Source organism: Erythrolamprus reginae, chromosome 11, assembly GCF_031021105.1.
Source record: "Erythrolamprus reginae isolate rEryReg1 chromosome 11, rEryReg1.hap1, whole genome shotgun sequence".
In the NCBI taxonomy this organism is placed as follows: Eukaryota; Metazoa; Chordata; class Lepidosauria; order Squamata; family Dipsadidae; genus Erythrolamprus; species Erythrolamprus reginae.
This window is the reverse complement of record NC_091960.1, coordinates 24,096,716-24,120,893: the sequence shown is the minus strand read 5'-3', so window position 1 is coordinate 24,120,893 and position 24,178 is coordinate 24,096,716. Positions and strand designations below refer to the sequence as shown.

General features: G+C 44.5%; 2 protein-coding genes and 1 long non-coding RNA gene across 5 annotated transcripts in view; 1 reads left to right on the top strand and 2 right to left on the bottom strand.

The window, feature by feature from the left end:
• The window catches only part of ZMYM4 (zinc finger MYM-type containing 4), a 91,582-nt gene that overhangs the window by 10,928 nt on the left and 56,476 nt on the right, over positions 1–24,178 (bottom strand). For 2 of the 3 annotated variants that reach the window (XM_070763711.1, XM_070763708.1), the window contains exons 25-30: positions 23,486–23,657; positions 22,662–22,813; positions 18,999–19,110; positions 17,904–18,152; positions 16,426–16,543; positions 14,466–16,338 (exon numbers count right to left, since the gene is read on the bottom strand). In XM_070763711.1, coding sequence (XP_070619812.1) covers positions 16,131–16,338; positions 16,426–16,543; positions 17,904–18,152; positions 18,999–19,110; positions 22,662–22,813; positions 23,486–23,657 — 1,011 coding nt within the window. In that variant the 3' untranslated portion in view covers positions 14,466–16,130. Of the gene's footprint in view, positions 1–14,465; positions 16,339–16,425; positions 16,544–17,903; positions 18,153–18,998; positions 19,111–22,661; positions 22,814–23,485; positions 23,658–24,178 lie in introns of those variants that run through there. The other variant, XM_070763710.1, reaches the window with a different exon arrangement.
• LOC139173859 (uncharacterized) lies at positions 1,708–5,878 on the bottom strand. The gene is made up of 2 exons (XR_011560250.1): positions 5,799–5,878; positions 1,708–3,818 (listed from the first exon to the last, which is right to left on the bottom strand). It is a non-coding gene; the product is annotated as an uncharacterized lncRNA (long non-coding RNA).
• LOC139173857 (interferon alpha-inducible protein 27-like protein 2A) lies at positions 6,161–11,486 on the top strand. The gene is made up of 4 exons (XM_070763712.1): positions 6,161–6,399; positions 10,061–10,090; positions 10,742–10,903; positions 10,991–11,486. Exons 1-4 carry the CDS (start codon positions 6,195–6,197, stop codon positions 11,074–11,076), a joined length of 483 nt encoding a protein of 160 aa, XP_070619813.1. The 5' UTR covers positions 6,161–6,194; the 3' UTR covers positions 11,077–11,486.

Genomic DNA, 24,178 nt, shown 5'->3' with positions numbered 1-24,178 from the left:
CCCCACAATCCAAGTCCTCATTTTACCCACCTCGGAAGGATGGAAGGCTGAGTCAACCTTGAGCCGGTGATGAGATTTGAACCGCTCACCTACAGCTTTAGTAGCCTGCAGTACTGCACTCTACCTGCTGTGCCACCATGTCCACCATCTGGGCGGAAATGGAAGGACTTGCCATGCTGGCACAATCTGAGTGGGCAACGTGACAAGTTTGTGGGTGGAGGACAAGGGATTTGAACTTTCAACTGAGTGGGACAGGTTTCCCAGCGCTGGTGCCAGGATGGCTGTGGAAATAAATTGGAACTTTGGCTCCGACTCTTGATTTAGTTTGGATGTTACCTGGAACCCTGACATAAATCTTAAAGTTGCCAAGTTTGGGATCCCTGGCCTAAGTAATTCCCTTCTTTTTGGGTTCTGAAGGAAGCATAAAGAAGGCAGGTAGCTCTCGATCACAATAGAGCCCAAAATTTATGTCGCTCACCATTTTACCACCTTTCTTCCCAGTTGTAAGCAAATCAGTTGTTAAATTACCATATTTTTCAGAGTATAAGACGCACCTTAGTTTTTGTGGAGGAAAATAAAGGGGGAAAAATCTGCCTACCAGCTATTTCTCTGGCTAGCATCTTTAGTCTGGTCAGATTCAGCACATTATTTTATCCCCTAGTTATGGCTTTAAAAAACCTTATTCTGAGAGAGTAACCATGAAAAAGTCTTGGTAAGAGCTAGGAAGATAGTTAGCACCTTGTTAGGGCTGGGGGAAAACGTATTCAGAGCAAGTAGCAATGAAAAAAATCCTGCAAAGACTTAGGGCTCTTCTTCGGGGAGAGAGAGTAACAATGAAAAAGTTAGCACCTCATTAGGGCTAGCTTCAAAAAAACCTACATTTGGAGTATAAGACACACCCAAACTTTCAGCTTCTTTTAGGGAGGAAAAAGGGGTGTCATACTCCGAAAAATATGGCAAGTGAAGCTAACTTCTCCATTGACTTTTTTGGGTAACGAAAGGTGATTAACTCTGGTCACTAAATAAAAGGCATTCAAATTTCTGTGCAATTATGGCACCAGTGAAATGTTTACTTTTTGCACACACCACACACTAAACAACATGGAACAAGGCTGTCCTCCTGTCTCAACTTTTCATTTTTCTTAATTTTTAATGTTGGGGGTTTTATTTGGGCAAGGGCGAGAAAGCCATGTTGGCTGATGAAACAAATAGGCATCTGACATTAAACTGAAAATTCCTGGTAACTATATGGTAAAGGCAGATGTGTGGGCATGCCAGAAGGATTGATCTATTTTATATTTATGTATGCATTTTATTATATTATAAGTCGGCCAGAGTTGCCTTGAGCCGCAAGGTGGGCGGCATATAAATGTCATAAATAAAGTATGCATGTATGTATTTTAAAAATACTCCTAAAAAATTCCATGCAATTCAAATTGGGAAATTTATTGGAAAAATCACAACCCTGTCACATCTCTTCCTCCATTTGAGCTTGTAGTTTATTTGCCTTAGTATATAAAATGTGGGGTATCTGTTTAAAAAGGATGCCAGAGAGGAGTGAAGGGAAGTTAAAGATGACAGAAACAGGGCAGATACTTAGAAAAAGACTGGCGTGCTTTACACAGGTTTTCTGCATTTTACAAAATAACTCCAGTGGTTTTGTTACATGAGGGAGGAGATGGAATGATCGAGTACACAACAGCAAAAGAGAAGACTACTTTCTGATTTTATTGTTAACCTTTGTTACTGTTAAAAAGAATACCCCAAACACACGCACGCACGCACACATACATACACAAAAGGCTTTGTTCAATGCTGAAGAGACCAACAGGGTGTTTTCTTTTTTCTTTATGCTTTGTTTTCAAAGAACTCTTTAGAAATTTGGTGAATGGACAAAACCGCTAATAAAAACATACAATCCCCCCCCCCCCAAGGTTTTTTTTTCTCTTTTAAAAAATAGTTTCAATTTTCAAAGTGATCTTTTGGAGACTTGAGAGGGGGAAAAGAAACAAAAGTCTTGGGCTTGAGGAAGGTGGTGAAATGGACTTGGCTGAGCCTATGCACCCTGCGTTTTGATAAGGGGGAAGTTTTTTTCATTCTACCCAGAGGAAGGCCCGGAGGGGGTGGGTGGGTGGCGAAGCCAAAACCACCCAATTTCTCTTTTCAGACTTGGAATCTGATTTCTATGCCGCTTTATTTTTAAAAAAATGAAAAGCGACAATACACAAATCATGCTGAGGATTAACGATACCTTGTTTAAATCAACCAGTGGGATAATGCAAACAAAAATAAATACATCTGGAAGGGCTCCGACATTCTAACTCTCATGGATTTGTAAAAGCCATTTATAAATGAGTGAATGGCCACCAGTCTAGGCCAGTTAGGGGGGGAAAAAACCCCAAACACAAAAACTCAGGGAGGTGGGGCTACAATTTCTCAGGAATCACTTTTGAATATCTTGCTCTTAAGAAGGTTTTGGAGGGCTGAGGACCAAACCCTGTTTTGTCTACATGGGGCAGCCAAGTAGGTACATGTGAGTTCGTTCAGAAAGGACTTGCTTCCTCATAAAACCATGGTTGAGGTGGCCTGTCTAAACCTCATTTACTCCTGGCTGCCAGTTCCCCCCCCCGCCCCCCAAAAAGCCAGAAAACCTGATGGCAGCCCACCATGTGTCGTCCCCTCGGCTTTTTGCTTCCGCTTCTAGCTGAGTCAGGTCTTTCTGAACCACCCAACTATTTTTCTTAAGAAAAAACACCGCCACCCCTCCAAAAATCATAAGAGGGGAGGGCAAGGAAAGGGTATCTCTGCATGTATGTTACAGATGGCGTCTCTCTATGTTCTGCTTGGCGTCCTATAGGTGTTAGGCGACACCCCCGTCCCCAAATGCATGAGTGGGGGCCAGCTACACTGCAAAATCACCCAGGGTGGGGGGAGAGGGTGGTGGTTGTCTAAATCTGGCGCTTCCTCTGCTTCCATGGTTAGGAGGGAAGGATGTACACCACCATTTCTCCTGTTTGAAGAAAACACATCCATAATTGTTTGTCTTTATTCCACTACAAGCACCACGTGGGAGGCAGGGAGGAGAGGGGGAGAGACGGGTCTCCAGTTCATCTTCGTCGAGGCTTTTCACCAGCATTATTGGCAGCCACTGGAAGCTCCCCAGTGTCCCTGCGCCTTCTGCCACTTCCCATCCTTCGAGTGTCATTTTGCAACCTTTTGCAGCTTCCGTTGTGCCTTCGGATGGTGTGTGTTTGTGTGTGTGTGTGTCTGACAAGAGTGATTTTTCTGAAGGCCGGGCGCAATTCAGTTCGGTGCTTCTTTGTATTTGCAAGATACCATGGAAAGGGAAGGAAACAAAACCAAAACAAACCAACAGAAAGAAGAGAGCCTCCCTTTCGCCCAAGTTTAGTCCGAAAGCTCCGGGTCCGAGTCCTCCGGTTTAACTTTGGCAAGTTCTTCGTGCACTTCCCTTACCATGAGGATGCGCGTTAACATGATGTCCAAAGTCGAAGTATCTATTGGCATAGTGGAATACCACATTGGGCTATTGGGGACGCAGGAACGTTCTGGCTGGAGGTAAAAGACGTCGCTCCTCTGCTTCACGCTTTCAGAACTGGGTGGGGGGAAGGAGAAAGGGCAGAGTTGGGCTGAGGTCTCCCCTTTGAGAAAACACGAGCCCCAGAGATGTAGCATCACTCATCACTTTGACAAGTAGAATTCATAGAGTCGAACCGGGCATCTCAAGGGGTTGTCCGTGTTCTCAACCATCTCCACTGCTTCTTCACCCTCGCGACGTTTCCTTTTGCCAACTATTTTATCTAGAGGTGGAAAAGGAAGATAAGAGACGGAAAATGGGGCGCAGAGGCCAAATAAACCTCCCCCCCCCAGCCCAACAGCAGCAGGACGACCAGTGAAAATGTCTCATTTTCTAGCCCCGAGTTCCTTTGTGGAATGCTACACAATAGCTGCAGACAAAGACGGTGTTGGTTATGACCTATAAAGCCCTTCATGGCACCGGACCAGATTATCTCCGGGACCGCCTTATGCTGCACGAATCCCAGCGACCAGTTAAGTCCCACAGAGTGGGTCTTCTCTGGGTCCTGTCAACTAAACAATGCAGCTTGGCAGGACCCAGGGGAAGAGCCTTCTCTGTGGCGGCCCCAGCCCTCTGGAACCAACTCTCCCCAGAAATTAGAATTGCCCCCACCCTCCTTGCCTTTCGTAAGCTACTTAAAACCCACCTCTGCCGCCAGGCATGGGGGAATTGAGATACTCTTTCCCCCTAGGCCTTTACAATTTTATGCATGGTATGTCTGTATGTATGTTTGGTTTTTTATAATAATGGGTTTTTAATCATTTTTATTATTGGATTATTATTGTACGCTGTCTTATTATTGCTGTTAGCCGCACCAAGTCTCCAGAGAGGGGCGGCATACAAATCCAATAAATAAATAAATAATCCCAGGTCTGGATGGCAGACACCGATTGTTTCTATAGTGTAACCCAGGCCTGGTCATTTCATGGCCCTGTTGTTGTGAGGTCAATTCAAAATCAGAAATGAAATGTAAATAAGGATGCCACAGGGCAGGAGAAGAAACCGAGTAAAGTTCAGCTCTGCGCAGTTGCTGTGCGCTCCTTCAGTCGGCTGTGGGAAGATGGGGAGAGAAAGCGCTTTTCTGTGCCTCCGCAGGTTCATCCATCACCTGGAGCAGCCCGAGGCGGTCAAGGTGGCATGATCATTGTGTGAGGAAACCTATGCTTGGCCTCCCACTGCCACCTCGGCTCAAGTGTGGCCTTGCAGGCAAGGGGATGGAACATAGCCGGGAGCTACTGTCCACAGCAGTCATAGTTCTTCATCTGGCCCCTTGGAAAATAACTGCCCACCCCTGCTGTGACCAAAGAACGTCCTGCCCAAAGAAAGTTTGTTGCTCAGGGAGATGCCTGGAGGTTGCATCTTGCTTGGGAATTTGTTTTTGTTGAGATGCAGTCATGAAGGTCGGTGGCCTAACAGCCAATATTCGCACGGGCGCGAGCATACCTCATCTTCCACCTTAGCAGCCCACCTCTGGGGGGTGGGGGGGGTGCGGTGGTGGGAAGCGGGACTGCCAGCCAGCCCCCCCCTCTTCCCTTGCGCTTCCCCTCTCCCGCACTTGGGGAAAAGGAGAGGGGGGGAGTGCTCTGGAATGCTGGCGTTTTGGGGAGAGGGGTTGGGTTTGGGGGAAGGAAAACCCCCCCCGGTCAAAGAGCCCACGAAGAGAGGACCAAACGCCGCTGCTTTTGAACCCGGCTCTTCTGCATGGACCACTGCAGTTCTCTCAATGTCCACGCTCCTCCCCTGTACTTCCAGCTGGTGCTGAACAAAGGATGACCTTGAATCCTCTGGAAAGAATTGGTTGTGGCTAGTATTTTTCCCTCTCGTGCAACCACCCCTCCCCAATTCCCACAGTACTATTCTACTTGTGGCAGGCCAAAACGATGGCTTCAGCCTGACACACAGCTTCCTTCTCCTCTTTTTTCCCCACAACAACAACCCCGCGGGGCGGGGTGGAGAGACAGTGACTGGCTCAAAGTCACTTCGCTGGCTTTCATGGCTAAGGTGGGAGTTGGACTCCCAGGCTCCTCTTTTCTAGCCCAGTGTCTTAACCACTAGACCAGTGATGGCAAACTTTTTTGGCTCGGGTGCCCACACCCATAATGCAATGCCCTCCCCCAGGCATGCCACACAACCCATGCGCTGCCCCCCACCCCACCCATGTGCACAACCCACACTTAAGCTATGGAGCTGCCTTACTACTTACCTTCGGGTAGTTGCAACCAAACTTCCCAAACCTCAGCCCATTTCTCTCGCAGCCAGCAAGGCTTTCCTCAAGGCCTCCCTAGCCGATAACAGAGCTCTGGATCGATCTGGAACTCTGGCATCGGCTGCAGAGGCCGTCAGGAAAACCTTGCTGGTCTGGCTGCAATTGCATTTTAGTCTTTTGAAGATACAGTTGGAGATTTGTTGTTTCATAGGTCTCTACAAAAGAGTCTTGCCAGACTGAAAGCAACTGTTTGCATAATTGCAGATATACTTGGGAATAATTAAGGAGACGGTTTTTTAACTCCATTCCAAACTCTTCAAGATCCACTCCCTGTTTTGCTCTCTGGAAAGCAGCCCCTCCCTCCCGGGAATCCCAGCCACCTCCCACAACAACATGTCTTCAAAAATGGCAGCTGCGGCTGCTTCCACGCTCAGCAGGGTTGGGATTCCGCAGTTGAAAGTGCCACCCGGCTTGAGTGATTCTTTCAGGGTTCTGACATCCAAGCAGCATTGGATTCCCAGACTGGGAGAGGGCCATCAATCTAGATTGGAATTGAGGGTTTTTAACAAGAGAGTGGCCATTGATAAAGCTGTTCGGGGTGAGTCTGTGTTGCTTCGGGTTGCTCCGGTTTATTATTATTTTTAAAATAGATTTTATTGGACATTAAAAAAGACATCAAGAGTTTTAACATATGGTTACATTTTCAAATGCATTTATGTTTTATAATACAAGATGACACATCACAAAACATGACCCTAACCCTCCCCCCTCCCGAACTGTAGCACAGGGCTGTTCATTCCTTCCCTTTTTTCACAGCCTATAAAAACAGCGGTTGTTTTCAATTTTTAAATGTAAAAACAAACAAACCCATCAACAATAAAGTGGTATTTAACGTCATAATGTATTCTAAATCTAATTTTAACTTTGTTTTGAAGTTCTCAAGTCTAACATCTTAATGTGCATTATTTTCTTATAGTTTATGTTTGGTATGTATGTGTTGTATGGTGGGTTTTTTTTTTAACAGTTGGGGTTTTTTATATACTGTAATTCTTATTATTAGATTTGTTCCATTGTCTATACTGTTTTTATTGTTGAGCCGCCCCAAGTCTTTGGAGAGGGGCGGCATACAAATCTAATAAATAATAATAATAATAATAATAATAATAATAATAATAATAATAATAATAATAAAAATAAAATGTTCGGAAACTTCAGATCGTGCAGAATGCAGCTGCGAGAGCAGTCATGGGCTTACCCAGGTATGCCCATGTTTCACCATCACTCCGCAGTCTGCACTGGCTGCCGATCAGTTTCCGGTCACAATTCAAAGTGTTGGTTATGACCTTTAAAGCCCTTCATGGCATCGGACCAGAATATCTCCGAGACCGCCTTCTGCCGCACGAATCCCAGCGACCGATTAGGTCCCACAGAGTGGGCCTCCTCCGGGTCCCGTCAACTGAACAATGTCGGTTGGCGGGCCCCAGGGGGAAAGCCTTCTCTGTGGCGGCACCGACTTTCTGGAACCAACTCCCCCCGGAGATCAGAACTGCCCCTACTCTTCCTGCCTTCCGTAAACTCCTCAAAACCCACCTTTGCCGTCAGGCATGGGGAAACTAAACATCTCCCCCTGGGCACGTTGAATTTATACATGGTATGCTTGTGTGTGTGTATGTTAGTATATGGGTTTTTTTTAATTTTTAAATATTTTAATTAATTGGATTATGTATTGGATTGTTTTACACTTGTTGTGAGCCGCCACTAGTCTTCGGAGAGGGGCGGCATACAAATCCAAATAATAAATAAATAAATAAATAAATTAATAATAATAATAATAATAATAATAATAATAATAATAATAATATTTACAACTATTCGTTCTCCTATTATCAACCCAGATATAAAATTCCTCCAGGTAATAGCAAGATTGGTCATTGTTTTTAAGTTCTTGTGTTCATTTGTCTGATTCTGCACAATTGCACAATCAAATATTTTTCTGATCATATCTCTCTCCATTGGTGGGTCTTCTTTCTTCCAGTTTTGTGCGATGCATATTCTAGTTGCTATGATTATGTGTTGTATCAATTAGTAATATAGTTATTTTATTTTTAAGTCTTTTATACCTAGAAGAAAGGTCTCCGGTTTTAATTTGAGTCTTACTTTAGTTATTTCATAAATCTACAGTTTAATTTTATTCTGGGTTGCTTCGGTTTAATGTATCAGCAGCAGACATATTAGGTCACCAGGAGGGTGTGAGATCGGGCAGAATCCCTGTTGTTAGCCGCCCCGAGTCTACGGAGAGGGGCGGCATACAAATCCAATCAATCAATCAATCAATCAATGTGCTAAGTGTTTAAGCAGTGATGGGATTTCACTGGTTTGCCGAACATATGTGTGCTTGCAGGTGCCTTGAGTTTGACACGCCCGATACAGTAGTGGTATTCAAATTTTTTTACTACTGGTTCTGTGGGCGTGGCTTGGTAGGCACGGCAGGGGAAGGATACTGCAAAATCCTCATTTCCTCCTGATCAACTGGGACTCGGGAGGCAGAGAATAGGTGAGGGCGGGGCCAGCCAGCGGTGGTATTTGCCGGTTCTCCAAACTACTCAAAGTTTCCACTACCGGTTCTCCAGAACTGGTGAGAACCTGCTGGATTTCAACTCTGCTCCTGATATAGAATGACACTGCCATCTATTTTGCTTGCTAATGTGCACTTTAGATCCTAAAGTGGATTTAATGAGTTTGTACCCTGTGACAACCATTAAGTGTTTTTATACCTTTGGGAAAAATGGGTTGGCGGCTTTCCTGCAGCCTCTTAAGGGGCACAGGATGGTGCTGTCACCCAGATTATCTCCGGGACCGCCTTCTGCCGCACGAATCCCAGAGACCAGTTAGGTCCCACAGAGTGGGTCTTCTCCGGGTCCCGTCAACTAAACAATGTCGTTTGGCGGGACCCAGGGGAAGAGCCTTCTCTTTGGTGCCCCCGGCCCTCTAGAACCAACTCCCCCCAGAGATTAGAATTGCCCCCACCCTCCTCGCCTTTCGTAAGCTTCTTAAAACCCACCTCTGCCATCAGGCATGGGGGAATTGAGATTCTTTCCCCCTTAGGCCTTTACAATTTATGCATGGTATGTTTTGTATGTATGTTTGGTTTTATAATAAAGGTTTTTAATTGTTTTACTATTGGATCGTCACATGTTGTTTTATCACTGTGGTCGAAAATGAGCAACCAAAACTACTGTGGGACTTCCGACTGACCGAATTCTGAAGCATAACACACCAGACATTGTGATCGTGGAGAAAAAGAAAGTATGGATCGTCGACATTGCAATCCCAGGGGACAGCAGAATTGAGGAGAAGCAGCTAGAGAAATTAGTGAAATACGAAGATCTAATAATCGAGCTGCAACGACTCTGGCATAAGCCAGTGAAAGTGATCCCAGTGGTACTTGACACGCTGGGTGCAGTACCAAAGGATCTCAGCGGACATTTGAAAACCATCAGAATTGACAAAATCTCCATCTGTCAATTGCAAAAGGCCGCTTTACTGGGATCGGCAAACATAATTCGCCGCTACATCACGCAGTCCTAGGTGCTTGGGAAGCGCCCGACTGGTGATGAAATACGAAATCCAGCATAGTGATCTTGTTTGCTGTGTTGTACTGACATAATAATAATAATAATAATAATAATAATAATAATAATAATAATAATAATAATTTATTAGATTTGTATGCCGCCCCTCTCCGCAGACTATATATAAGACCAGTGTCTTGGGCCCATTTATGGTGGGGGCTCAGTGGTGGAGGCTCATTGTTGATCGGAAGGTTGGCAGTTCAGCGGTTCGAATCCCGAGCCCTGCGGAACGGAGTCCCAGCTGCCAACCTACCAGTTCGAAAGCATGTAAAATAATGCAAGTAGAAGAATAGGGACCACTTTTGGTGGAAAAGTAACAGCACTGTGTGCACCTTCAGTGTTGAATCATGCCAGCCACATGACCACGGAGACAACTTTGGACAGTGCTGGCTCTTTGGCCTTGAAACGGAGATGAGCGCCTCCCCCTAGAGTCAGGAACGACTAGCATGTATGTGCGAGAGGCACCTTTTCCCTTTCCTTTTATGTTGGAGGTTGGAAATTGTGGTTGAATTCAGCAAGCGGCTATCCAATTTTGTCATGATTGCTATTGCACTACTTTTGTGTGGTTTTTTTATTCTTCTGTACTATAATTTTTATTTTGTTAACTAAAGTCTCTTTATTCCCCAGATTCTATACTTGGTGCTGCAATTGGCCTGGGTAAGTCCCTGGTTTCTTCCTCCACCAGTATGTAAGTGGAGTTTGAGATTTTTCTCTTGGTCCTCCTCCAGTAGGGTGGACTCTATCCCCCAAAAGCCTTGGACATTGGGTGGGAATTCTGGGCTTCCTGTTCAAAAGGAAACATTCCTGACAGCTAGTGGCAGCTAGTGAATCCTGGATTCTACCATTGGTAAACAGTCCTTGATTTACAACCACTTAGAGTTACGGCGCAGCCTTGGGATGGATGCTGGGAGTTGAAGTCCAAATGTCTTCAAGTTGCCAAGGTTGGGAAACACTGTTCTAGTCCACGCCCCTGCTCAAACAGGAGACCTTATACTTGTGCTGGCGAACCAATGGGCCTGTGTGTGGAAAGTGGCATGTAGAGCCGTCTCTCCGGGCATGGCCATCACTCATTGCTCTTCAGAGTTCCAGCACATGTATGGATGCCAGCTAGCTGCACACCAGAAACCAGAAGACCGGGTGGCTGGTGTGCATGCGCTCGTGCGTCCGGAAGCTGCTCCCCTGCACGCACGCTCCCGTTTCGGCACTCGGTGCTGGAAAAGGTTCGCCAAAAAGGTTGTACCAAGTTGGGAACTCTTCCTGGAATGCAAGGACCACAATCCAGCTCCATTTTTCTTTCTTGCTCTACAGGGGTGGCAGTGGTGGGCATCCCGCTTGTAGTTGGCGCTGCGGGTTTCACCAGTGCAGGAATTGCGGCTGGCTCACTTGGCGCCAAGATGATGTCGGTTGCTGCCATTGCGAACGGAGGCGGAGTGGCTTCTGGTGGCGTGGTTGCCACCCTGCAGTCCATTGGTATGTTTCCTACCCTGGCCCTGACGCAAGGATTGGTTTGCCCAATGAGGACTAGCACCTTACTTTTTGCCTTATACCTCTGTCTAGGAGCTGCAGGGGTGCCGACTGCTGTGACCTCAGTAGCCTCCGCCACAGGAGCAGTGCTGGGAACCTTAAAGAACCTTTGTGTTTGAGGGGCCAGCGGACACCCCCTCCCCTTCTCCATCATATTGTCGTCAGGCATGGGGGAATTGACATGTTCCCTCCCCCTAGGCTTATAAAATTTATGCATGGTACGCTAGTACGTATGATTGGTTTTAATTTGTGGTGTTTTTTAAATTAAGTTAAATATTAGATTTGTTTTACATTGTATTGTTATTGCTGTGAGCCGCCCCGAGTCTGCAGAGAGGGGCGGCATACAAATCTGATTAAACTTAAACTTAAACATATTAGCTGTCTGTCAAAGACCTCTAAAGAGAAACCTGCATGAAAGGGAAACGGCTGTCTCTTTGTTAGAGCCCTTGAATTCTTTTACTTTAGCCTTCTTTCTCGGAGACGTGTTCCACTGCTTTTCTTCTTGCAATAAAAATACCTTCATAATTTTTCTGTGCTTCAGTTTTCATGAAACGTAACGGGATGTCCACCTCGGTAGGTTTCTACTCATAGAATTTGCAATGGCCTCCCCTTTTCCAGTCCCCCTAGAGGCAAACCCCAAGCCTCTTTTCTGAACCTTCAAGATAGTATAGATGTCCAAGGTGTCCCCCGATCTCATGGAATCCTGGACGCAAGCAAAATAAAACTCTTGTTCTCTAAACTGTCCTAGTCCATCCGGATGGCTCACTTTTTTGGGGGGAAAGGGTAGATGAGACATTCATTGTTATTCCTTAGAAATAGATGGTATACCCTGTTTAATTCTAACAAAAAAAAGCTTGTAGTTTATGAATCTGGACTGGGAATAGCTAAACAAAAACCAGATGGTTATCATTGTAAGAAAGGATGAAATTGTGACTATTAAAATAGCCATAAACGCAAGGACTGGTTTCAAGTATTTTTTCCTCCAGTGTGGCAACTTCAAACAGTCACTAAATGAATGGATGTAAATTTGAGGATCAGCTGTGCTCCCAATAATTTAGTTCCTTTTATTGCTCTATTGAGTTTCCATAATGGAGAGCTCAGGCAAAACCGAACCCCATTTTACTACTTCACTAATTGGGAGCGGCTAATCCAGTATCTCTGCTTCTGCTTGACTTGGGGCTTCAGCTTTGCAAGGAAGCACCCTTCGCCCCCCCCCCCCCAGGAAGTGTGGGGTTCATTTCCCAAACCCCAAGAATGTTTTGGGCAGAGGCCCCCTGCTTTTCATACAAAGCTTTCAGAGAAACCCATCTCTTTTCCCCACTCTAAATAAGAATTCCTCTGGGATAAAACACCACCCTAAGGAGGGTAGGACACCACCCTACAGGAGAAGGCCTGAGTCAGAGGTCTTCAAACTTGGCAACTTTTTAGACTTGTGGACTTCAACTCCCAGAATTCTTCAGCCAGCTGGGAGTTGAAGGCCACAAATTGTCAAGCCAAGTTGCAGAAGTTGGTGATATTATTTAACACCTTGCCACACTATAGAAGGCCTGATGTTATGGGAACTTGGGCAGCGTGATTCAACGAAGGAGCAGGTGCAGCCACAAAGCATTCTTTAGAGAAGTTCAAGGCCATCATATTTATTGATTTGATTTTTTTATGTCACCCTTCTGACTCAGGGCGGCTTACAGCATGCTAGCAACATAACTTTTTAGCAGAGCCAGCATATTGCCCCCACAATCCAAGTCGTCATTTTACCCACCTCGGAAGGATGGAAGGCTGAGTCAACCTTGAGCCGGTGATGAGATTTGAACCGCTCACCTACAGCTTTAGTAGCCTGCAGTACTGCACTCTACCTGCTGTGCCACCATGTCCACCATCTGGGCGGAAATGGAAGGACTTGCCATGCTGGCACAATCTGAGTGGGCAACGTGACAAGTTTGTGGGTGGAGGACAAGGGATTTGAACTTTCAACTGAGTGGGACAGGTTTCCCAGCGCTGGTGCCAGGATGGCTGTGGAAATAAATTGGAACTTTGGCTCCGACTCTTGATTTAGTTTGGATGTTACCTGGAACCCTGACATAAATCTTAAAGTTGCCAAGTTTGGGGATCCCTGGCCTAAGTAATTCCCTTCTTGTTGGGTTCTGAAGGAAGCATAAAGAAGGCAGGTAGCTCTCGATCACAATAGAGCCCAAAATTTATGTCGCTCACCATTTTACCACCTTTCTTCCCAGTTCTAAGCAAATCAGTTGTTAAATTACCATATTTTTCAGAGTATAAGACGCACCTTAGTTTTTGTGGAGGAAAATAAAGGGGGGAAAAACCTGCCTACCAGCTATTCCTCTGGCTAGCATCTTTAGTCTGGTCAGATTCAGCACATTATTTTATCCCCTAGTTATGGCTTTAAAAAACCTTATTCTGAGAGAGTAACCATGAAAAGTCTTGGTAAGAGCTAGGAAGATAGTTAGCACCTTGTTAGGGCTGGGGGGAAACGTATTCAGAGCAAGTAGCCATGAAAAAAATCCTGCAAAGACTTAGGGCTCTTCTTCGGGGAGAGTAACAATGAAAAAGTTAGCACCTCATTAGGGCTAGCTTCAAAAAAACCTACATTTGGAGTATAAGACACACCCAAACTTTCAGCTTCTTTTAGGGAGGAAAAAGGGGTGTCATACTCCGAAAAATATGGCAAGTGAAGCTAACTTCTCCATTGACTTTTTTTGGGTCACAAAAGGTGATTAACTCTGGTCACTAAATAAAAGGCATTCATGTGACCTTAAGACTGCTAGCTAGAGACAGTCACATTTCTGATGGCTTCCCCTAATATGTGCTTAGGAGACCTGCACAAATTTCTGTGCAATTATGGCACCAGTGAAATGTTTACTTTTTGCACACACCACACACTAAACAACATGGAACAAGGCTGTCCTCCTCTCTCAACTTTTCATTTTTCTTAATTTTTAATGTTGGGGGTTTTATTTGGGCAAGGGCGAGAAAGCCATGTTGGCTGATGAAACAAATAGGCATCTGACATTAAACTGAAAATTCCTGGTAACTATATGGTAAAGGCAGATGTGTGGGCATGCCAGAAGGATTGATCTATTTTATATTTATGTATGCATTTTATTATATTATAAGTCGGCCAGAGTTGCCTTGAGCCGCAAGGTGGGCGGCATATAAATGTCATAAATAAAGTATGCATGTATGTATTTTAAAAATACTCCTAAAAAATTCCATGCAATTCAAATTGGGAAATTTATTGGAAAAATCACAACCCTGTCACATCTCTTCCTCCATTCGAGCTTGTAGTTTATTTGCCTTAGTATATAAAATGTGGGGTATCTGTTTAAAAAGGATGTCAGAGAGGAGTGAAGGGAAGTTAAAGATGATAGAAACAGGGCAGATACTTAGAAAAAGACTGGCGTGCTTTACACGGGTTTTCTGCATTTTACAAAATAACTCCAGTGGTTTTGTTACATGAGGGAGGAGATGGAATGATCGAGTACACAACAGCAAAAGAGAAGACTACTTTCTGATTTTATTGTTAACCTTTGTTACTGTTAAAAAGAATACCCCAAACACACGCACGCACGCACACATACATACACAAAAGGCTTTGTTCAATGCTGAAGAGACCAACAGGGTGTTTTCTTTTTTCTTTATGCTTTGTTTTCAAAGAACTCTTTAGAAATTTGGTGAATGGACAAAACCGCTAATAAAAACATACAATCCCCCCCCAAGGTTTTTTTTTCTCTTTTAAAAAATAGTTTCAATTTTCAAAGTGATCTTTTGGAGACTTGAGAGGGGGGAAAGAAACAAAAGTCTTGGGCTTGAGGAAGGTGGTGAAATGGACTTGGCTGAGCCTATGCACCCTGCGTTTTGATAAGGGGGACATTTTTTTCATTCTACCCAGAGGAAGGCCCGGAGGGGGTGGGTGGGTGGCGAAGCCAAAACCACCCAATTTCTCTTTTCAGACTTGGAATCTGATTTCTATGCCGCTTTATTTTTTAAAAAATGAAAAGCGACGATACACAAATCATGCTGAGGATTAACGATACCTTGTTTAAATCAACCAGTGGGATAATGCAAACAAAAATAAATACATCTGGAAGGCCTCCGACATTCTAACTCTCATGGATTTGTAAAAGCCATTTATAAATGAGTGAATGGCCACCAGTCTAGGCCAGTTAGGGGGGGAAAAAACCCCAAACACAAAAACTCAGGGAGGTGGGGCTACAATTTCTCAGGAATCACTTTTGAATATCTTGCTCTTAAGAAGGTTTTGGAGGGCTGAGGACCAAACCCTGTTTTGTCTACATGGGGCAGCCGAGTAGGTACATGTGAGTTCGTTCAGAAAGGACTTGCTTCCTCATAAAATCATGGTTGAGGTGGCCTGGCTAAACCTCCCCCCTAAAAAAGCCAGAAAACCTGATGGCAGCCCACCGTGTGTCGTCCCCTCGGCTTTTTGCTTCCGCTTCTAGCTGAGTCAGGTCTTTCTGAACCACCCAACAATTTTTCTTAAGAAAAAACACCGCCACCCCTCCAAAAATCATAAGAGGGGAGGGCAAGGAAGGGTATCTCTGCATGTATGTTACAGATGGCGTCTCTCTATGTTCTGCTTGGCGTCCTATAGGTGTTAGGCGACACCCCTGTCCCCAAATGCATGAGTGGGGGCCAGCTACACTGCAAAATCACCCAGGGTGTGGGGAGAGGGTGGTGGTTGTCTAAATCTGGCGCTTCCTCTGCTTCCATGGTTAGGAGGGAAGGATGCACACCACCATTTCTCCTGTTTGAAGAAAACACATCCATAATTGTTTGTCTTTATTCCACTACAAGCACCACGTGGGAGGCAGGGAGGAGAGGGGGAGAGACGGGTCTCCAGTTCATCTTCGTCGAGCCTTTTCACCAGCATTACTGGCAGCCACTGGAAGCTCCCCAGTGTTCCTGCGCCTTCTGCCGCTTCCCATCCTTCGAGTGTCATTTTGCAACCTTTTGCAGCTTCCGTTGTGCCTTCGGAGGGTGTGTGTTTGTGTGTGTGTGTCTGACAAGAGTGATTTTTCTGAAGGCCGGGCGCAATTCAGTTCGGTGCTTCTTTTTTTTTGCAAGATACCATGGAAAGGGAAGGAAACAAAACCAAAACAAACCAACAGAAAGAAGAGAGCCTCCCTTTCGCCCAAGTTTAGTCCGAAAGCTCCGGGTCCGAGTCCTCCGGTTTAACTTTGGCAAGTTCTTCGTGCACTTCCCTTACCATGAGGATGCGCGTTAACATGATGTCCAAAGTCGAAGTATCTATTGGCATAGTGGAATACCACATTGGGCTATTGGGGACGCAGGAACGTTCTGGCTGGAGGTAAAAGACGTCGCTCCTCTGCTTCACGCTTTCAGAACTGGGTGGGGGGAAGGAGAAAGGGCAGAGTTGGGCTGAGGTCTCCCCTTTGAGAAAACACGAGCCCCAGAGATGCAGCATCACTCACCACTTTGACAAGTAGAATTCATAGAGCCGAACCGGGCATCTCAAGGGGTTGTCCGTGTTCTCAACCATCTCCACTGCTTCTTCACCCTCGCGACGTTTCCTTTTGCCAACTATTTTATCTAGAGGTGGAAAAGGAAGATAAGAGACGGAAAAGGGGCGCAGAGGCCAAATAAACCTCCCCCCCCCCAGCCCAACAGCAGCAGGACGACCAGTGAAAATGTCTCATTTTCTAGCCCCGAGTTCCTTGTGGAATGCTACACAATAGCTGCAGACGAAGACGGCAAGCCCGGGCCTGGATAGCAGACAGTGATTGTTTCTATCGTGTAACCCAGGCCTGGTCATTTCATGGCCTTGTTGTTGTGAGGTCAATTGAAAATCAGAAATGAAATGTAAATAAGGATGCCACAGGGCAGGAGAAGAAACCGAGTAAAGTTCAGCTCTGCGCAGTTGCTGTGCGCTCCTTCAGTCGGCTGCAGGAAGATGGGGAGAGAAAGCGCTTTTCTGTGCCTCCGCAGGTTGATCCCTCACCTGGAGCAGCCCGAGGCGGTCAAGGTGGCATGATCATTTTGTGAGGAAACCTGTGCTTGGCCTCCCACTGCCACCTCGGCTCAAGTGTGGCCTTGCAGGCAAGGGGATGGAACATAGCCGGGAGCTACTGTCCACAGCAGTCATAGTTCACATTGCTATTCTGGTGGATTAAAATGGCCATTCCCTACCATTCTATTGGAAGTGCAATAAAAACCAAAGGAAACGACTGAAATGAATCCCCCAGTTGGAAAAACAAAAAGATAACTGGGCTCTAGAGGTGCGGCCTTGACCCTTGTCCCCATTAAGCCGCCCCGAGTTGTTGTGAGCCGCCCCGAGTCTGCGGAGAGGGGCGGCATACAAATCTAAATAAATAAATAAATAAATAAATAATTAAAGCATGTTCATCTGCATGCTCTAGCTAAACAGAGAATTCTGCATTCAGGCTTTTAAAAAAAGAATGGGAAGGAAACTGAATAAAGAACATGATGCTACCTAACTGGCTTTCACTATCTATTCTTGATGACCACTCTCACCACATTTCTGGGACATAACATTGTACGGGAGGAACCAACATTATCCCCCGTCTACCTCCTGCAAGGAAGTGGGAGCCAAGGTCCTAAATATTCCCTGTAAGCATTTTCAAAAACAGAGGCTGCCTGATAACATATTGCCCTTCATCTGGGGCCCCAACGCTTAATCCAAAAGAGGGGCTGAAAAATAGTTAAGGAAAGGGGGAAGGGGAGAAATGAAAGTAACGATTGTGTCGATCTCCTGGTCAGTGGATTTTGGGGCTTCCCAGTAAATGGCAGCTGGCTGGTAATGTTGGCCTCAGAAGCTAAGCAGGGCTCAATTTGGTTAGTGCTCGAATGGGTGAGCGGGAAGGAATCCCAGGGTTGGAGGTTGGTCAGTATCACTCTCTGGGAAAATGCAGGGAGGATAGGTTTTACCCACCTGGTTCTGCGCCCTGTTTTTGGAAAGGTGGGAAGAAGCGTAAGTAGGTCAGCTTCGTATTGTATTTCAGAGTCCGTGTACGTCGCATGACGTGGGCAAAGGACAGTTTCATGTGCTCAGTGATATTCTTGAGCTGGAAGTATTTGGTGTTAAAAAAAAGCAGCGTATTCAAGAGAACAATGGGGGAATAGGCGCCCAGCTGCTTACACTCCCACAGGTGCTCCTCTTCGATCCTTGAAAACATGTAACCTGCCGACGTGAGCGAGAGAGAAAACAACAGCAAAAAAAGTCACTTCAGCCAGATCAAACCTCTGGAATTAAGCCCCATCCTCCTTCAAAAGTATTTGCTCCTTTTTCAAAAAGGAGGCATCAAGAAACAGTCCTTTACCAACTGTTCTGTCTGGGTGCCCCCAGACTTCAACACCAACTGAAAAAAGCAGCCAGACACGCTGGTAAAAGCAAAGGCACTTTATAGTTTGAAAAACAAACACAGAGAAAAACCTGTTCTTCCAAACAGGCAGGCTATGAGGCTTCACAGCAGAGTCATGACGGCCAGACAATATAGCAGACTTCTTGCTGGCACACACACCACTGTAGAGAATAAGACCCACGCCTTCCCCCCCAAGGTTTCAGCCTTCAAGGCCACAAGCCAGAATCAGAGACGCCAAAAATCACAGCCAGGTCCCAGGACTCCCAAAGATAATACTCCACAATACAGGAAGGGTGGGCCTGCCTTTTCAGCCTTTCTGGGGAGAACCACACCCAAACCCAGCTGTTGCCTATTTAGGGCTGGAAATACCTGGCTAATTGTCCCCTTCGTTGTGCTGCTCTTCTCTGCCTGAGATCGATGATGGCTTGTGCATTCTCATCTAAGGACTCCAGGCTGCTTGCTGGGGAGAGCTCCACCCCAGGGGATTCAGGCTGTTCTCCCTCTCCCTTGGCCTGATATTCCTCCTCCCCGTCTGCCTGGGCCTTCTCCTCCTCCTCCTGTTCCTCGTCCTCCCCCTCTGAGCATGGAGCCGGCAGAGGTCCAACCGTTCCCTGAGGAGCCTCAGACTGAATCACAACACCAACCGAACAAATGACCAAGCTTACCGTTTGGAAGTATGGTAGGCTCCCAGATTTTCAACAGTTTTGTAAGTTCAACCATAAACCTGGAGTAGGGCTCAGTAAAAATGTTATCTATTCTACCGTTTTCAAATAAGTACTGCAAAGGAGAAGAAGAAGGGGAAAAAAGAAAGAAAAAATGACTTATGTTTCTAAAGAAATGTAGAGACAGTGTCTCTGGCCAAGCAACAGATTCAGTTCTATCATCCCATCTTAATACAACCACCTTCGATATTTTGAAGGGCTTGGAAACTAGCCAGAAAATACAGGTCCTCATAGGATCAAGAGACTTCTACGTACCATATTTTCAAGCATGGCTTCAAGTGCTCCTTCAGGTTCAAGGTACAATTGATAAGCCAGGTCCATATGAGATATTCCCTGGTGAATGCCACCTGTTTTAAAATCTAGTCAGCCTCAAACTGAGATTTGGAAATTTGACTATCAACTTCTTCGACTTGCAGAACTATTACAACTGCCCGTTGGAGTCTGCTTGGGATGAAAGTTTTGCTTTTTGAACTTTTGCTTTGCTTGTGCACTCAAGCCAGGGATGGTGTCAAGCTTCTTCCTGCTTTTTCCAGCCAAATCTGAAGCCAGCTTGTACAGGCAAAGAAAAGAGCAAAAATCCACAACAAGTTTTGATCTGCTTTCTCCTTTTCCCAAGAAAGCCGGATCAGTTTTTTTTAAGGAGAGGTTTTCTTTGAAAGCAGATTGGATCACCTTAAAGAGGTTCATCCCATCGCTTGAGTACTCATAGCCCAAAGTAACCTTCCCATGATGTTTTAAGGTAAAGGTGTACAAACCTTTCCTTGACTAAATGGCAGCCTTGATTCTTTTTGTTTTGGCATGCCAAAAATAGTGGGAAGGACCAGGATAAAAGTCTGATTTGATTTGATTTCACTTACATATAAGGTTTATTAAATATAGTGAACATTAAGAATTTCTTCTTTTCACTTAAAGTATTAAGTTGATTTAAAGTATTAACAAGGTATTCTTTTTTCTGTATGGAAATTTAACTTCTAGAATAAGTGGGGAAATTGCAACCCCAAATCTATGTTAAATGTATGTTTGTTAGTTTTGTCTTTTTATGAAAAATTCAATAAAGGTTTTTTTTTTTTAACCCTGCTGTTCTGTTCGGGTCGTATGTGACCCGAAGCCAAGTTTGAGTCCCTGTAAAAAAATTTCCCTGCATATCTGAAACTTGAAATTTCATGACTGTTCATCATTTCAGGGGTTCTCTCTATGAGAATTTTTTTTGGGGGGTGGGGGGCTTAGTTTTTGCTGGCAAAAAAAGTTACAAATCTTCTGTTCCCGGGTCACCCTGACCCGGGCCGAAAACTCTTCATTTGCAGTGCTTATGTTTGGTCTTTTTGAAAGCTTTTTTCACTTGGAAAGTAGTCTGAACATTTCTGCACACAATGGAATGAAAATTGAACTGAAAATATTAATCCTTATTGGTTTATTTTGCACATAAATGTGCCTCCCCCCCCGTTTTTGTGAAATGTTTTTCAAGTTATGGATAGTTTTGCTTGCAAAATAAATTCTATTTTACTGAAGTTGGTGTGGGATTGGTAGCTTGAACATTTCTGAATATAAGAAAAATATAAAGGAACTGAAAAAAATGATTCTTATTGGTTTTTTAAAATCAGAAATAAGGCCTCCCCCCCCCCTCGGCTGCTTGCAACCATTTTCACTTTTTATTTTTTTATGCTCCAAATCCGAAATATTCTTTAAAATCTTAGGCATTCATTCACTCAATTTAACAATGCTGATCATCAAAAAAATATTTGTGGGGGTGGGGGAAAAAATTTTTTTCTGGGCAAAAAAAAAGTCACGTTTAGTCTGTTCGGGTCATATAGACCCGGACCAAAATGATTTTTTTTAGGTACTTGAATTTGGTCTTTTTGAAAACTTTTTCAACTGGAAAACTAGTTTGAACATTTATGAACATAATGATATGAAAATTGAACTGGAAAAATTGAGACTTATATTTTTATTTTGATCAAAAAGCCCCTCCCCCCATCCTTTCTGAATTTCGTGTCAATTTCTATTTTTTAAGGCTACAAATCCCTAAGGAATTTCCCCCCAAAAGGTTTGATATACTAAATTGAACATTTCTGAATATGAGAAAAATATAAATGAACTGGAAAAAATGGTTCTTATTGGTTTATTTTTGCCACAAAAGGGCCACCCCCCCTCGGCCTTGCTGTGTGCCATTATTGACACTTTTTATACATATTTGGCTAGAAATATTTGGAATATCCTTTTGAAAATCAACCACATTGTAGCCAGAGAACTAATTTTATGAAACAAATCCATTTTACTAAAAAAAAGTATGTAAGTTTGAAATTAACAGCATAATTTTTATATAAATTGAAATAATTGAACACGGGGGGAGGCATACATTTATGTGCAAAATAAACCAATATGCATCAATTTTTCCAGTTCAATTTTCATATCATTATGTTCAGAAATGTTCAAGCTACCAATCCCACACCAACTTTAGTAAAATAGAATGTATTTTGCTAGCAAAACTATCCATAAAGTGAAGACTATTTCAAAAAAACGGGGGGGGGGCATGCATTTCATTAACAAAATAAACCAATATGCATAAATTTTTCCAGTTCAATTTTCATATCATTATGTTCAGAAATGTTCAAGCTACCAATACCACACCAACTTTAGTAAAATAGAATGGATTTTGCAAGCAAAACTATCCATAAATTGAAAAAAATTCACAAAAACAGGGGGGGGGGGCGTGCATTATATCCGCAAAATAAACCAATAAGATTTACTTTTTTCATTTCAATTTTCATATCATTGTGTGCAGAAATGTTCAGACTACTTTCCAACTGAAAAAAGTTTTCAAATTGACCAAACATAAGCACTTCAAATGAAGAGTTTTCGGTCCGGGTCGTATGTGACCTGAACAGAAGATTTTTAACTTTTTTCGACCAGAACAGCCGGGTTAAGTTATTTTTCAGGCAGTTGTTGAATCTTTCTTTTTGCAAATTCAACATTATAGCACCGAAGGCAGTGATGGCGAACCTTTTTTTCCTTGGGTCCTGAAAGCACATGGGCACATGCTATTGCACATGTGTGAGTGCCCACACCCATAATTCAATGCCTGGGGATGGAGAAAACAGCTTCCCCCGCTCCCCAGAGGTCCAGTAGAGGCTGGAAATGGCCTGTTTTCCAACTTCTGGTGGGCCCAGCAGGCTTATGATGTGCCCTCCCCAGGCTCCAAAGGCTTTCCTGGAGCCAGGGGAGGGAAATAATGCCCTCCCCCATCCCCCTTGGAGCTCTCTGGAAGCCAAAAACGCCCTCTCAGAGCCTCCGCGTGAGCCAAAAATCAGCTAGCCAGCATACAAATGCACACTGCTTGCATGCCAGCAGGTATGGTTCTGCGTTCCACTGCGGCACGGTTCGCCATCACTGACCTAAGGTGTCCAGGGTACAGATGGAGTCCATGGGCAATCTTAGCTAATCAAGCAGTCTACAGATGTGTTAAAGTAGTATACATGTGGACCTGAGATATTCAGACTTGTAGAGTTCTTGGTGCTCGCTGAACTGATAATCAAGATAGCAGTTCCAACTGATGATGAAGGAACTACCAAGGACTCTAGGAAATGGGATGTAAAGAAGAAAAATAACCTGCTGAATTCCAAGGCACAGGTATAAGATGCTGTCGGGGTCATACTTTTCCCCGTTTGGTCGCCGCACCTCCTGGATGAATTGACACAAGCCGAAACTCAGCTCCGAAAAGGAACAGGAGAGGATGTCCTCCTTGAGCTTCACGGGCCGAACTGTAGGAAGGAGAAGCAGAGGCTTAAAGAGGCTGCAGGAAAGCTGCCAACCCATTTTTCCCAAAGGTATAACACTTAATGGTTGTCACAGGATTTAAGGAGCCCATTAGCAAGCAAAATACATGGCAGTGTCATTCTATATCAAGGGCAGAGTTGAAATCCAGCAGGTTCTCACCAGTTCTGGAGAACCAGTAGTGGAAATTTTGAGTATTTTGGAGAACCGGAAAATACCACCGCTGGCTGGCCCTGCCCCCACCTATTCTCTGCCTCCCGAGTCCCAGCTGATCAGGAGGAAATGAGGATTTTGCAGTATCCAGAGTTAATTAGCAATAGTGGCAGGAGAGTCCGCAGAGATGGGCCAAAAAGCAAAAGGAATCCGCATGGCAGCCACAATCACACAACCAAAGCCACACCTTAAAGGAAAGAGGGTGGGGCTTTGATCAGATGATTGTGGCTGCCATCCTGACTTTTTTTCAACCCCATCCCTCAATAAAGAGATAAGTCAATCAATACATCATTTGTATATAGTGTTCTGCCTGACCGGCCGTTGAGCAGCAAGGAAATACAAAACACACATGCCAACTGAAGATTTATGAAACACAAAATATATTGCTTTGCAAATTGGCTGAGAGCCGCAAACAAAGACAATTAAACAAAACAAAAAGGCTTTACCTCCAAATTTCATGTCCCCTTGATCTTCCCGCGTATTTTTCCACTGGACCCAGTTTTTCCAGGCATTTACCCCATACATGTATTTGAGACTCATCCCAGAAACAGAGCAGCCTGGATATGAGCTCTGAACCAGGATTCGGGGTTCCACAGGAACGATGGACTTTTTTCTGCCCTGAAGGAAGGAAAGTAAAATAAATAAATGTTTTCCCCATTGCAAAAAGTTGTGCATTGTTTATTATTTGTCCTCAACTTAGAAACCACAGTAGGGATCAGAAAATTTGTCATCCAGGGGTGCAGTTGTTAAGCAAATTGGTTGTTAAGCAAGATACCACATGAAAGCGACTTGCAATCTCTCCTTTCCTGCCTTCCCCATTGACCTTTGCTGATCGGAAACTGGCTGGGAAGGTCTCAAGTGGTGATTACATGACTACATGATGCGGCAATTATTATAAATCACTGTTGCTGACATAGACTGAAATCAATCTAGGACAGGGTTCTCCAACCTTGGCAACTTTAAGACTTGTGGGCTTCAATCCTGAAGGGTCCTTGGTACTCTCTGAGCTTGTTTGTTTTCCTGCAGAGGTTTCATTCATTAAGTCCGGGGTCCCCAACCGTGGCAACTTTAAGACTTATGGACTTCAACTCCCAGAGTTCCTTAGCCAGCAAAGCTGGCTGAGGAACTCTAGGAGTTGA

Bases quoted from the DNA above. Each gene is read 5' to 3' on its own strand.
- LOC139173857 (XM_070763712.1), top strand. From the start codon at position 6,195: ATGTCTTCAAAAATGGCAGCTGCGGCTGCTTCCACGCTCAGCAGGGTT. The intron at 10,091-10,741 runs GTAAGTCCCTGG...CTTGCTCTACAG, and splicing joins TGGTGCTGCAATTGGCCTGG to GGGTGGCAGTGGTGGGCATC. The intron at 10,904-10,990 runs GTATGTTTCCTA...ACCTCTGTCTAG, and splicing joins TGCCACCCTGCAGTCCATTG to GAGCTGCAGGGGTGCCGACT.